Raw genomic sequence first — 14,399 nt, forward strand, 5'->3', positions numbered from 1 at the left:
CCATTTGAGGTTAGGAACCAGTTACAAAGTGTGTGTGGTGTTGATGATGATCTTTCATTAAAAAAAAAACAAAAACAAAAAAACCCCCCAAACAACCAAAACCAAGAGTTACTGAAAGTCAGGAAGCTTGCCAGGTTGAACAGCTTAACCCAGAACCAAACCTTTCACAGAGGAGCTGTTGCATTGTTGAAGAGCCTGTCCTCAAAATACCATTCAGTAAGTTCAGGAGCGAAGCTTGTCCTTTTACCTAAGATTGCAACTTCTGTCAAAGTAGTCTTTGCTTTCTTGAAGATTTTTTTTTTTTTTGTACTAATTGTAAAGGAGTATGAAAGCTGTCCCTCAAAAAAGGAAACAGAAAAAAATGGAATTGAAAAAGTCACTACTTTCAAATTAAGAACAAAGTAAAAGATGTAGTTAGCTCAGAGGAAATGGACATCTGTAAACCAAGATTTATGCTGTATCATGGAGAAACATCTCTTGCAAATTAGTATCCCCTTTCACAAAGGTCAAGCTCTACAAATGCCTCTTTTGGTAAGTGAAGATTTTACCATGATAAAGGGTGTCACAAATACTCAATTTTCCTTGAGAGTATTGCTTTCTATTGGAGATGTTTTCTGCTTTGAAAAACTTGGAACATGCCCCAGTGCTGCACGCCACTTAACCCATAGCCCATCTGTGCTATGATCTGATTGCCATGTGCCTGGGAGGAATGTCTGGAACCAGCTGGCTCTATAGGATGGGGGATGCCTCCCCAGCAATTATTTTTCTTCTCCCGCCTTTGGCTCTACAGCTGGTTTTTGTGTCCACAGTCAGGTCATACCTGGTAGTTTTTCTGTCCTAGTTGGGTCGGTTTGGTAATAACTTCCTGCAGAGTTTGGAGAACAGGGTGAAGGAGCTGCAGTGAAATGTTACATACCACAGATGGGGCTCCACAAGTGTAACTTGGCCCCAGCAGGGATGTTGCCGTGCCAGCACCTTACCTGTAAATGTGAACACATGGTGAAAGGAAGGAAGGAAGCTAAAAGCACTGTGCGTGGGCAACATAGGGGAAGTTTCTAAGAGTGGGTGACATGATACAGTGGTGAGTTGTAGGTAATGATGTCAACAGGGAGACTGTGTCATTGAAAATTTGAGTAAATTGCATCAAAATTTGCGCTTCTGAGGCTACATCGCTGCCATACATAAGGTAGTTGATTTCAGGATAACTTCATGTATGCCTATGCGAGCTGTTGTCAAGACATGCCACATTCAAAAGACTGGAGAATTGTATTTCTAACTGGTATAGAGTCTGGAGGTGTTTAAAGTATTCTGCCATCATTATTTCCTTTTCTGATAGAAGTGGAAGTGATACATTCCTTAGGGAAAATGGTGGCTTTCTGGTGAGGAGTTTGAAGCAGGAGTCTTGAGAAACAGAATTTGTATGAGTGTTGATGGGCTTGCTATTTTACATAATTTACTTTTACAGTAAGTAGGAACATGGAAGGAGCCAGTCAAAGGTGTTATATCCCTTTTCAGGTGTGTCTGTGACCTTTTGGAAGTAAATCAAGAGGTTTCACTAACACTTGCTCATAGTCACTCACAGATTTGAAAATGCTGCATGGTGAAATTAATGAAGTAGCTAATTTCTTGTTTTGGTGTGTCTGTGAAAATATGCTGCTTTGGTCTTCTATGTAATGTTGTTAAAGTTTTGTTTAACTTTTTTTTGCTGTCATATTTTTCTTCAATAAAAAGCCAAACTGATTTGGATAATTATCAAACACTTGATTAAATTAACTTCAATTTCAATTCATAAATTTCTTTTGAAAGTTCTGAGCTCTGTATGGTAACACAGAAATTTAGCACATGGTTATGGCTGAAGGTAGCACTCATGACAAACAGTAATAGAAAGAGTTCAGGGTATGGCATGCAGTCCTATGCTTGTGGTTGCACATAAGATCTTTTGCTGTTTATTTGCCCTGTCTTGTTCTCATTTTAATGATTTCTAAGAAAAGTGTATTGCACATGAAAATCTTGGAAAGATTGAACTGATGTGAAGAGAGTAGGAATACAAAATCAGGTTAATTATAGCAGTGTAAGTTGTCTCCCTTGTAATGAAGTGAAATTGTTTGTACTTATTTAGCTCTAAATTTTCCTTTTTCTATTCAGAGTTAGAGGCAGTTATGTAAGCTGTGAATGGATTGTATGGAACAAAATGACTCACCAAGACAGACTATAATGCACATAGCTGTGTTGTTACAGGGAAGTACTCAATGACTCAGCTATAGAAGAGGCTGCTAATTGAAACCGCTGCACATGTGGGTTTAGATGACTATCTACCTTGAACCTGGGCCAACACACTTTTTGGCATCTCTTGCTGCATGAATTACTGGTCAGACTTTGAAAAGTGCTGGGTGTCTCACCTCCCATTGAAGGACGTTAAAGGAGCTCTTCAGATTTCAATTTTTCCTTGCAGTAAACTTAAATATTTTTGTTGTCCGTTCTTGGCAGCTTCTATGAAGGGGGTGAAGCATAAACTTCCTGTGCTTTCCACTCCCAGTAGCATACCAAAATCTGAGGCTTTGCTTTTAAAATGTCTTCTAATATTGCCTTAATCCTTTCATTGGCATCTTCTCAGTACAGGAGTAATCTCCCTGTCACAATTCTGTGTCTGCTCACAGAGCAAGAGAATACCTGTGTGGCTGATCACAATTTCCATCTTGGTTTGAGAAAGTCTAAGAAAGAATTTCTTGAATTTTATTTTCACAAGTTTTCCAAATGTGGGAAAGTTGTATCTGAGTTGAACATTTTTCTAGTCTGCACAGTCATCAGAACAAATCACGTCATGAAGATGGTTTCTGGATCACAGTGGTCTCTGACGATGTCGGTCTCTTAGAGCTGTCCTTGGTAGCTGGGTGCTCCTCACTTATCCCAAGGTAGAGCTGGTTTTCTTCTGGTACACCGCTGCGCTGTAGGGGCAAACACTAGCAATCTTTACTTATGTGCATTTCATACTTTGTTACTAATATCAGTATGAATACTATCAGGAATATATTTTATTAAAAAATGGCTGTTTATTATTTGAGTTTTAAAAAATTAATAATTGTAGGACAAATTGCGAAGGAATTTTGACGTAGATAATTTTGTTATTGCAATTATAAGGAATATACTCCTGTATATATTTTTCAGACTTACATGCTAATTGATATTTCAAATCCCAGAATGAGCCATCCTACCGCATATCGCAGCCCCATAGATTTAACCACGTGATTTCTTTCTTGTTGCATGGACTTCTGACCAACTTCTATGGAGTCATGAAAGCCTTTTTTGTCCTGGGTATGCTAATTGATTCATACCATATGTGGTACATCCATATACTTAAAATAGTTTTCATCTCTTTTTAAAAAAATATTTATTATTATTTCCTATCCTTAGTAGCTTATTTTATATCTTTAGAATACTGGATATTTGATGCGGTGATGGTCTTGTTGGAAGAGAGTAGATTAGTGGAGAAAGCTTTACAAATTAATCTTAATTATTTATGATAAAATAATAGTTCCTGTTACAAGTGGTAGAATGTAGCTGTAGTTCCTGTGCTTGATCTGTATTTTATAGATAATTTTATTTTTCCTTTCCAATCACATTACTTGTGTGGTAATATTAAGGTGTGTTTCTCTGGATAGGAGATATCTTTTCCAACCTACTTATTTTTCTGTTTGTTTTCATGTTTGTGAGCCGATTGTTTACATGTAGGAAACTTAGCTGCTTTACAGGGCAGTGTTTTGTCTTTTAATAAAATAAGACCTTTTTGAAGGTGATGTTTGACTGAGGGCTCTGAGTTGTGTGAAAGCAAAACTGCATCTGCTGGCGAAGAGTATTTTCTGTTTTAACAGCTCCACGTAAATCCTTTTTCACTGTTACAGAAAAACATACTTCTACTGTGTAATCAGTTTGTATCCATCTTTCTGAAATTGATGCATGTATTGCCTCTGTTGAATTTGTGTAAATGTATAATGTAGTGGCCATATAAAACATACCCCCCTCCCCCAATAAAAATGAAGTTGCATGAAATTTGGTATAACAGGATATATATCTCTTTATCAAGTATTGAACCGAAAGATCAAAGATATTTGAAATACCTTTCCCCTGTAATAAAAGATGCCTCAGGTTTTCAACAGATTTTTCCGAAGTTTATTGTCAATCTTGCATTTTCAAGTTAAATGAAAAAGCTGCCTGTAAACATCAAGTTTTCCTGATCACCAAATAGATAAGATAAGAGATAATATGAAGCAACCTGAAATAAGTAGAAGTACATTAAAGTTCTGTTTGGATCATTTTGAAAGTTCTTCCATCCTTTCGTTTCCTTTTTTTTTTTTTTTTTTTTTTTTTTGCATGCTAAGTGAATTGGTTATCAGATTCTTGTTAATTTTCTGGATGAAACTTATTAATTAAATATCTGTGAAAAATGAGGGAGGTGCAGAGCTGAACAGGTCAATTCTGTCAGAAGTTCCTTAGAGGGAGCTAATAAAGCTTTTAATCCTAACATGCTCTTAGCAAAGTCTTTAACATCATGCCTTGCATACCCAAACAATCTTCTGCTTGCTTTCTGTAAGGTTAAGACTGGTGTGTGACATGGTGAAGTATACAGAGTGACTTCTTCAGATAGTTTCAGGCCATAAAAATTTAAAGGCAGGAGATAAAAATACGGTCTTCTCTAGTTACAAAGTAGTTTGACACTTACACAGGCATTCAAAAAAAAAAAAAAAAAAAGGATACTTTTAACAGTTGTGGGAGATACCTGGTTTTATTTTTTTTGACAATTCAAGTGGGGTTGTGCTTCAGTCTTTGAAGGGCAGAATTTATATTCAGTTCAGACCTTTCATTGGAAAAAAAGGTGTATTTTTTATAAAGCAGTTATCAGCTCCCTTGTCTCAGTTGCTGATGGTTTGGACTATATTGAAATTAAATAGCATCAGTTAACTGTTGTTTCTTTTGCTAGGTATATATCTTCTCAGTTGCACTGAAATTAATTCAGAAAATCACAGGTTTATTTCAGTAAAAGTAAAATGGCAATTGTTAAATTGTTGCTGAAGTAAAATGAGTTAATTCTATCAAGGTTTCTGCCTTTCATCATGTTTGTCTTTTATGTGTTTATTGTGTTCTGCAAAACAGAACTGCCTTGCATCAAAAAACCAGTGGCCTGAAGAAGGCTCCAAACTTTCCATTATATGTTTAGACAAACAATCATATATATTTCTTTCTTCATTCTTAACTCGTGTTTAGTTAATACATTAGAGAACCTAGCTCCTATTGGTCACACAGATTACTTGTTTACAGTTACGTCAAACTTGTATCAGCACTTACTGTTACATTACCATGGTTTTATTATTGTTAAACTTAACCTTGTGCTTGGTTGCTAATCAAAAACTAGCTAGCAGTCCAGATATTTAACAAAAATAGTGTAGGTTTGTTTTCCTTTCTAACCCAACAGACAAAGTTACTATACCTTGCCTGAACACTGAGGTATATATTATATATGTGCACACAAATTCAATGCATTTATGTCAGACAAATTCACAGGGTCTAGTCTTTGCTATTTGTATTTTCATGGCAAAATGAATGTTACCACAGTGAAGTGATAAAGATGCATCATCAAGACCAGGGAGGATATTTTCCATGATTTTTTTTTTCTACTTTTTTTTCTGTAGTTTGATTTGCCTTGGGTTTTCATATTTATACATCAGTATTACACACTGAAACCAAAGTGATTTCTGCTAATGCATTTCCGTCAGTGAGTTATTTGTTGTGTCATCTGTTGTTAATTCAGAACCTTCCTTTTGTTAACGCTCAATATTACCAGGAAAGAAAAATGGGCTTGCCATTAAGCTTTAGCACTTCCTTGAGTGTGGTGTGGGCAACCTGTGTGATCTCTGCTGGGGCACATCATGTCTTTGTAGAGTGAAATGTTAGTAGTTGCTTCCTCTTCCCATTTTATTAAAGTTTGCAGTCTTTCATTGTGCTTATACAGTGGCCCCTGTTATGAATGACATCCAAGAGAAATTTCTAGAAGGTGTTTATAATAGTAATAATAAATAATATTTAACTCAAGTCAGATGGTCACTACTGACTTTCTCCCCTTGCTGTTCAAAACCCTGACAATTTGAGATCTCTTTCGTAGAAACTTAAGGGAAAAAACCCACCTAGAGCTGCCCCTAGCTCTGTCTCTTGACCTGGTGGTAAAAACCATCACTGGTAAGAGCAGGCTAGCCAGAGGAAAGATATCCCCAGTGTGCCCAATGTGAACATGAGGAAATAGTGACCCATGGAAAGAGAGTGTTCAGAAATGTGTTAGAAGTGACTGAACAGTTTCAGAAATGGTCTCAAATACTTGTGGTTTCTAAGAAACATTATCTTTTTGTGTAAAAATAATATACATCAAAATATCCATATTTAGGGAAGACAGAAGATATTGGTTATAGTTTTAACTGAAAAGTTTGATTTTCATTTTGGAACTCTGTGTAGGTGATCTATTTTTTTTTGAGGTGTTTTACAAGGCAGACCAAAGGCATTTGCAATGTGTTTTCTCCTAGTTGCCTTGCCTTCAAGAAAAATAATGGAGATAGGAAGAAGTAATGCAATATCTGGGAGTTCTTTAGAAATACATATCTTTTTGCCTAAGTGAAGACTTTTTTTGATATGGATTTGATGAAGTACTAATGAATGTGAGCATCAATAAATAAGAAAAGTGACTTTTGCAGCAACAAGAAACTACTGAGAATATTATCTGAGGAATGGTCTCTACAACAGATATAAAGAACAAACAGAGAAAAAGAATACTAGTTAACAATAATGTTTAGGATCAGTTTGAATGGAAGTAGACCAGAGAGAATGATTTGGTAACAGCTAGACTTTGGACAAGGTTTTAGTTGTATGGAAGAGAAGAAAGCAATTTGCTGTGGAACTGTATAACAACCAACCAAGCAGAGTTAGTAATGTCTTCCTGGATAGGGGAAAGAAGGGAAAGAGTCGAAGATGACGCCAAGATTGAACCCAGGGGTTTTGTGACTCTGAGGGGACAAATATTAGAGCTATTGACAGAGACAGTGAAGAGAGGGAAAAGAAATAATTTGGAAAAAGATAATAAACAACCACTTCAGCTGATGTTAATTGGTGTATGCTCTGTTGACTTCATTCACAGCAGTTGAGGATATGGCCTGTTGAGTTCAGCTTTAATGATAAGTTTGAGTTGGCAGGGAGATCTCAGGATAAAATCTCAGCAAAAATAGGCAGAGATGAAAGACTGAGGTTATAGATCCCAAATTCTTGCAAGTGGGCCTATATCTTGGTTCATTAAGTTGTGACGGCAGCATAGGGAAGATGAGTTAGCTATGCAAAAGTTGAACAGAAAAAACCTGAGAGAACCTGAAAGAGAACAGGAAAACAGAGAAGAAACCCACCAAAAAGGCCAAAGAAAGGTTAAGAAGAAGAGAGACTGGAGCTTTGGCGGGGGGGGGAAGTATTTGAAAGAATCCTAATAGTGATATTAACTATAAAAGAAAAGCATACAAATAAAACAAGAGGAAAATGAAAAAGAAAGGGGTTTTTTTCCACTCAGTTTTACAGAAAACTCATAAACATATTAGTTCTCTGAGGCAAAAAATGTAATATAGAAAGTGATTGAAACATAATAAAAATTACTTCAAATAATTCTCATTTTCAGGAATATGTTAGGGAATGTAATAATTTCTCAGTACTGCACATTTTTGACTTCATAGTTCAAATGTTAACATGTTTCAGTGCCTTTTATGCTTCGTTGTATTTACTTAGAGAAAACAACACATGCTGAAAATTTGTTAATAGACTGACATTGCATTTAAATGATTGCATTTAGACAATGTGTGAAGAAACTAAAAAGACTGTAAGAGTTTAGGAGAATACTGAAATTATTTGTCTTTTTCTAGGTAGTTTTCTTTCTTTATATAAAAATATAGATCAGTAAGCAAATATATGTGATATAAATATATATATTTGTCATATATTTTCCCAAGGGTTGTAACATGGCATTATAGTCTTCAGGTTAGTTTTAATGTCTAAATAAATTCTTTAATTAAATTGAGCTCTTTTTTATTTAAAGCTGTCTTTTGGGGAGATATTGCCTTAGATGATGAAGACTTAAAAATCTTTCAAATTGACAGGACGATTGACCTTACGCAGCACTCCAACGAAAGACTTGGCCATAACACAGGTATGATATTTCAAGCTTGTTTTAACTTATTTTTCCTGTTATTTACTTCTGCATAGAAGGCAATCTCTCTTTTAAATGTAGAAAGTCAGTATAATGTTTTGGGTAATATTAGTTTACACTTTAAAATGTTATTAAACAATGAGTATAAATTTGTTTTGGGGAAAGAAAAACTAAAATTTTAATTTTATTCTGGCATTTCTGATTAAAAATATCTTCTTGAACTGAAGAGCAGAAGCTGGTAGGAACCATAAGTCCACTCTGCAGGCGGTCATGTGGGAAAGGAAATTGTACAAAGCTTTGCTTTTGTCACTAAAATTTCCCGATAGCAGAGCCCAAATGCTCTATGGAGAACATACGTGGAAACCTAGAGGCGAGACTGGGGGTCTTGGATTACAACCCCTCATTTTGCTTTTTCAGTTCCATCCAAATCAGTACTGAGATCTAGAAGCAACACAAGAATGTGTCCTCCTTGCTAGAATTTGCCTTGTCTAAAAACCAACTATTTATCTGACATTTTAATAGATGTTTATTTGCTATTGTTAACATACAGTGCATTAGTGCCAGAAGCTGCAATCTGATTAACACAGGCAGTTGGATATTCAGACAGATAGATAAAGAGATATTATTTATGTGTAAATATATATGTGTGTGTGTGAGAGAGAGAAAACATAATCATGTCTAAATGGATGTCTGTCTAATGTCTGAAAACATCTATGCTTTCAGGCTCCAATTTGTAATTTGTAACTGAGAATTTGTAAACTTTCAGGTTATGGTACCAAAAAGCCAAGTTACTTAGGAAAAGTGTGGAAAAAATGCTATTAGAAAATGTATAAATGCGTAATTGAGGTTTATTTTCTAATAAGCATGTTCCATATGTTCCTGAACTGAGCTACTATTAACTTGATGATTCCTGATATGTAGAAATAAGGATCACTTTGAGGAATGATCAGAAAGGAATTTTTCAGACCAAAGAAGCAATTCTCAATTTAACCTTTCAGTACTGATATATTTAAAATATTTTTACTCTTCCTAATTAGATGTTGTGATTAGACTATTTTTAGAACAACTTGAAAATTTGTTTTATCTCCTTTTAAAACCACTTGTTTTTTTCAAGGCAGGAACACCTTTGATCATTTCTAGATCAAGACTGGATTTTAAAATGTTAATAGAGTCAGCAGTTTCCCTGCCCCCCTTTCCCCCAAACAAATAGTTTTAATTGGCTTTGAAGGTGTTTCAGGCGCTAGTTTTGCTGACAAAATGTAGAGAGCAAGGTCGGTCATTTCCCCTTAAAGTGGATGCAGTCAAGTGATTTCTTTGGCCTGCTGACTTTCCTTTTTCTTCTTGCTTTTCTGTTTTTTTCTTTAACTGCACAGTTATTTTTTTGTCAATTGCCACAGAAAGAATATACATTTCTAAGCTGTTTTAAAATAATATTTAATATTCTATTATTTAATTTTCTTTCCTCATCTGTCTTGAGATTTGTGCATTATCTTTTCCTGTGGACAGTCTCCCATTCAGGATACTGAGTCATCCTACTGAGGATTACTAATGCATTTGGATCAAATTTTTCTACCTTTATTGCACAAGAGGAATCAATGCAACTGCAATGGTCAGTGGGACTGGACTTCAGAGAACAAATTCTGCTGAAGTTAATGATTTTGTAATGGCTCTCAGTGAACCCTCAACATTCTTGAGTTTTCTAAAAACAGTTGGAGAACTCAATTTTACAATTTACAAATGTATTTTGATGCATAAACTAGGAGTTGAGCCTGGTTTTGCAAACTGCACAGCTTAGTGTGCTTTTTTTCTCTTTAATTTCCAAAAGAGTAAACTGCCAACAACTAACTAGTTGATATTAGGTAGCAACTGGAAAAGGAACATAAAATGTCTGTAAAATAGAAAAGAAATTAATATTTTACCTTAGTTACAGACACAATAAAAAGTACAGGCTTGATTTCTGAGCACTTTCTGTTGTTGACCTTCACAAACTAAAGGTGACATCAGGCAGAAGGGTTAGATACTTGGGTGTGAACCATCAAGAGGGAGTTGCAGAGTCACTTTTTTCATTGCAACTACTAATTAAAAACCCTGAGGCTCACAGGCTCTGATTCACATTATGTGACTACTCCTGTGGGTGAGGATTATCTGCCTGGATTTACAAGGTCAGATACTTAATCTGTGAGCTTCTCAGAGCGTGGCTGTGTCATTTTATTTATCATTTTGTCCAAGCAATACACATAATCATTGTAAACAGAAACAACAGTAGAGCTGATAAAATTGTTATGTATATATTATTATGAGTCCAAACTGCCCAATGTATCCTCCTTTTCCTGCCTGAAGTATGAGAAGATGCAGCAAATATGTTTTTTTTTTTTTTATTTAAACTTTTTTAGACTGTGGCTTGGCAAGGCTATATTTTATTCATATAAGCCAGATTAGTTATGTGAGATACTTTTTCTTCTTTAGTATTTCACTAAATGGAATACACAGGCTGTGTTAACACAGAAATGATAGTTTAAACTTTTTTCCTAGAAATAATTATAGTATAATAGTTTCTTTAAGTAAATAATGGATTCTTTGGGGTTTTTTTTTCTGTTATGTCTGTGACAGTTGATGCTTTTAAGGATTTTTTAGTATTTGTTTGGAATCTTTAGTTATATGCCTTTTTTTATAAGATGAATCTTAACATGAGAGACAATTACATTAATGATGATCAATACAAGGAATGGAATTGTTATATTCTCTGTAGTGTATATTATAGTTACCGTGCAACGTGTTGGAAAGGAATGTGTTGAACTATTACCTCATCTATCTAAAATGTTTTAAAAAATTTGGAAAATTTTTCTCAAGGGAGCCAGCAGCTATGTGATAGTGCAATCCAAATAATTAGGCACATTGTTATTCACTGAGCAGCCACACAAACTCGCTTGCCTTATATGGAATTTTCTCATCTGTAATATGATTTTAATTTGCTCTTTAATAAATATATTTTCCACATATATATTGAAAGTTTTTATGGGAAGTTGGGAAAGGTCTTTTGAGTGGCGGTTAGAGGTTTCAATGGTCCTTTTGTTTCTATCCTTTTACTTTTGCAGTTGTAAAAGTAGTTTGAAATCTCTCTTGTCTTATAACAGATATTGAATTTTAAAATACAACCTGCTCCAAACTTCTGATAATCACAAAACTTTCTGAACAATTCTGAATACTAGTACAGTATTATCAGTGTTCTTTCTTCTGGTTTACTGGTGTTCGCAAAGGCTCTTGCAGCCACAGAAGAATTATACTTGAAGGGAGCATGTGGCAGATGCATCAAATGTACACAGTAAACCCAGAAGTGTGTTGCATTTCTGTAAATGGCATGGTAAATGTTAAAATCAGCTACTTAATAGCTTAGTTTTTCTTGCTCATTGATTGCTGAATTGACATAGACACATATATATATATGTTTATGAGGTCTTACTGCAATATACACCAGCATGTGATGTTTCAAAGCCTTTAGAGTGCATTGACATCTATTTGCATGCCAACAAAGAAAACCAAATCTTTCATGGTAAAATCAGCCAAATTAAGTTTGTATCAGTTTTGTTGTTTTTTTTCTGATGAAACTTTGGGTATTGCTTTCCCTCTTTCCCCTCCCTTAAAATGAGAAGATTATGGCATGCATTCAGGAAATTTCTGTGAGAGTAAGGCTTTTAGCTGTCAATCAACACAGCTCTGAGGATGTCAAGGTCACCAGGAAGAAAAAAAGCTTCAAATAATAATTAGATGATGTAATTGTCATGACTTGTCTGAATAACAAAGACATGTTGGCTTACATTCTGGAATGCATATTAGAAAATTTTTCAGCTAAAAATGTGTTTTTCATTGTCAAGAATACTTGAAGAATTTGTATGCAAGTCATTGAAGAACGTTAAACTTCCTTTAAGACGCATTGCAGTTTTTACAGGGTATTTTCTAATCTCTCCAGGCTATATAGTTACTGTAGGTGTAAGATTCCTTGTTTTTAACTTTTTAAAATTCCTTTTTTTTTCTTTTCTTTTTAAAGGTGGCTTTGGAGAGCATGGAATGTCAAAAAAACGAGGTGCCCTCTATCAGCTTATAGACAGGATAAGAAGATTTGGCTCTGGTATTTTCACTGTTTAAATTAGCAGGTTGCGTGATGTGATAATGTATCATGAACATTAGTGGTGCTAGTACTTTAACACTTTACAGCCTTTCTGTATTACTATTGGCATAAACAAACTATAAAATATATAGTACAAGAATAGTAATGAAGAGATTGGTTCTTTGTTGCATTTTCTTAGAAGTCTATTTCCAGCATCAAATCTGGAAGGTAAAATACGTAGTTTTAAATCTTGTATTGAAAATTCTTTAGCTTTTTTGTGTTCACAGTTATCAGTTCAACTGAGATCAATACAATGTCTTTTCAGTACAAGTAGGCTATGCTGCATAGCTGCTAATTTTATGGTTTTGTTTTTCTTTTTTTTTTTTTTTTTTTTTTCCCCTGGATCCAGTTGGGGCATTCTGATTCATACCCTGTATGAAGCATTTATGGTGTGTTACACGGAACAAACATATTTTTATACTGATCATACTCTTGTCAGTATGAATGTAGTTGAATTCAGCAGGCTATATAAGTGGAATCCCCATTAATACTGGCTGAGTTTACTCACCATATATGATGCAAGGAGACATTGCTTTAATGTCATGAAACCTGAGCCTCAAAAAGGAAAATATGTGAAACTCCATTGTAATCACACCACATTGTTATGTCTAAATGCATTGCTGCATGTCTTGTAAGATTAACCAGAGCACAGTAACTGCCTTTGCAGATGTGCTCTGGTATATAACCTTCATTCTTTACAGGAGAATTACAATTTTAGTATTGCATAAATGCTTGTCACCTTTTGCATGCAATTTGGCATAAATTTCTTACTTCTAGTTCAAAAGAAAGTTGATAAAAAGAATTTTGAATGGTAAATCATCTATAGTAACATGTGATGAGGTTTGCTAATGACTGCATATTAAGTGTAACGAAGTTTCTACCTGTGTTGTAGACTGTTGTGCAATTCTTATTTACACACTTACTAATTACAAGGATAAGTTATTTGCTTTACCTGAGTGCTTTTTTTAAACTCTGAAATTTTCTATCTCATTCCTGATATAAATTTGTTACGTGTTAGTTGTTACAAAGGCAGGTTTTTCTTCCTGCGTATCAAGAGCTTTCTCCCTGCCTTGTGCTGTTGCTTCTTCCCTTTCTTCCTTCTGCTGCTCTCCTAGCCCTGGGGCTATGCCAAGATACCCTACCAGGATCCTGCTGGGAAATCCTCCCTGATTCTGACATAGCCATTAACACTTAGGTGGAACTGGTATCCCAGGGGATACTCACAGAGGGAAGGTGTACTCTTCAATGAGGCGTAAGACTTCAAACCCACTGAGTAGGATTTGTCAACTGCCTTTCAAGTGATCCGTTTAATCAGCTGTCCTGATGTGCATACTAACTTATAATTTGCTTCAGAAGAAGCACCTGTTATGGTGTGCAAGTCCTTATCTAACTATCCTTATCCTCTTTCCTTGTCACAGTAAGTTTCAGCTGATTTGGGAAAGATTTGCCTGAAATAGGGTGGATGGTGGTAATATCTCTGAAAATAGTAGACATTTTTTGGTCTTGTAAGAAAATTCCAGCCATGAGTAATACTTATCCATAGGCTTCCAAAAGTTTGTTTGTGAAAAATGTATATTTGCATCCTGAAGTGTTGTAGGGTTACTATCAAAATGAATTTTGTCATTTTTGTCAAAATTTTAATCTGAAAATATGTCTACTGGTAATAGCTACAGGTGATGGAGATCGGAGGGACAAATGACCCTCTCTCACTTTTTCCATGTGTATACAACTTTACAAATAATTTATCTATTTTTTCCTTGTAATTCCTGATAATAAAAGCTGATTTAATACTTTAAGGACTTCTTTCTGTCCAGTGCATTAGGGATGGTCATGCACTTGCTTTTTCCAGCTCTTGCAATAAAAATGAAAGGGACACTGAATGCCTTGATTACTTTGGGCCTGTCCAAAGTCTTTCCTTCTTTGTTGGAAAAACCCTTATTTATTTAAAAAAAACAAAAACAAAAAAACCACAGGGAGTATGATTTTTTTTTTTAAATTATTATTATTATTAAA

The 14,399-nt window shown here is 35.0% G+C and overlaps 1 protein-coding gene across 2 annotated transcripts in view; it reads left to right on the plus strand.

The window, feature by feature from the left end:
- Positions 1 to 14,399, plus strand: part of TLL1 (tolloid like 1) — a 164,971-nt gene that overhangs the window by 74,560 nt on the left and 76,012 nt on the right. For both annotated transcript variants that reach the window (XM_052778705.1, XM_052778697.1), the window contains exons 2-3: positions 8,111 to 8,221; positions 12,267 to 12,347. In XM_052778705.1, the coding sequence (XP_052634665.1) occupies positions 12,287 to 12,347 (61 nt within the window). In that variant the 5' untranslated portion in view covers positions 8,111 to 8,221; positions 12,267 to 12,286. The remainder of the gene's footprint in view (positions 1 to 8,110; positions 8,222 to 12,266; positions 12,348 to 14,399) is intronic.

The sequence above is a fragment of the Harpia harpyja genome, chromosome 2 (assembly GCF_026419915.1).
Source record: "Harpia harpyja isolate bHarHar1 chromosome 2, bHarHar1 primary haplotype, whole genome shotgun sequence".
NCBI classification, from domain to species: Eukaryota; Metazoa; Chordata; class Aves; order Accipitriformes; family Accipitridae; genus Harpia; species Harpia harpyja.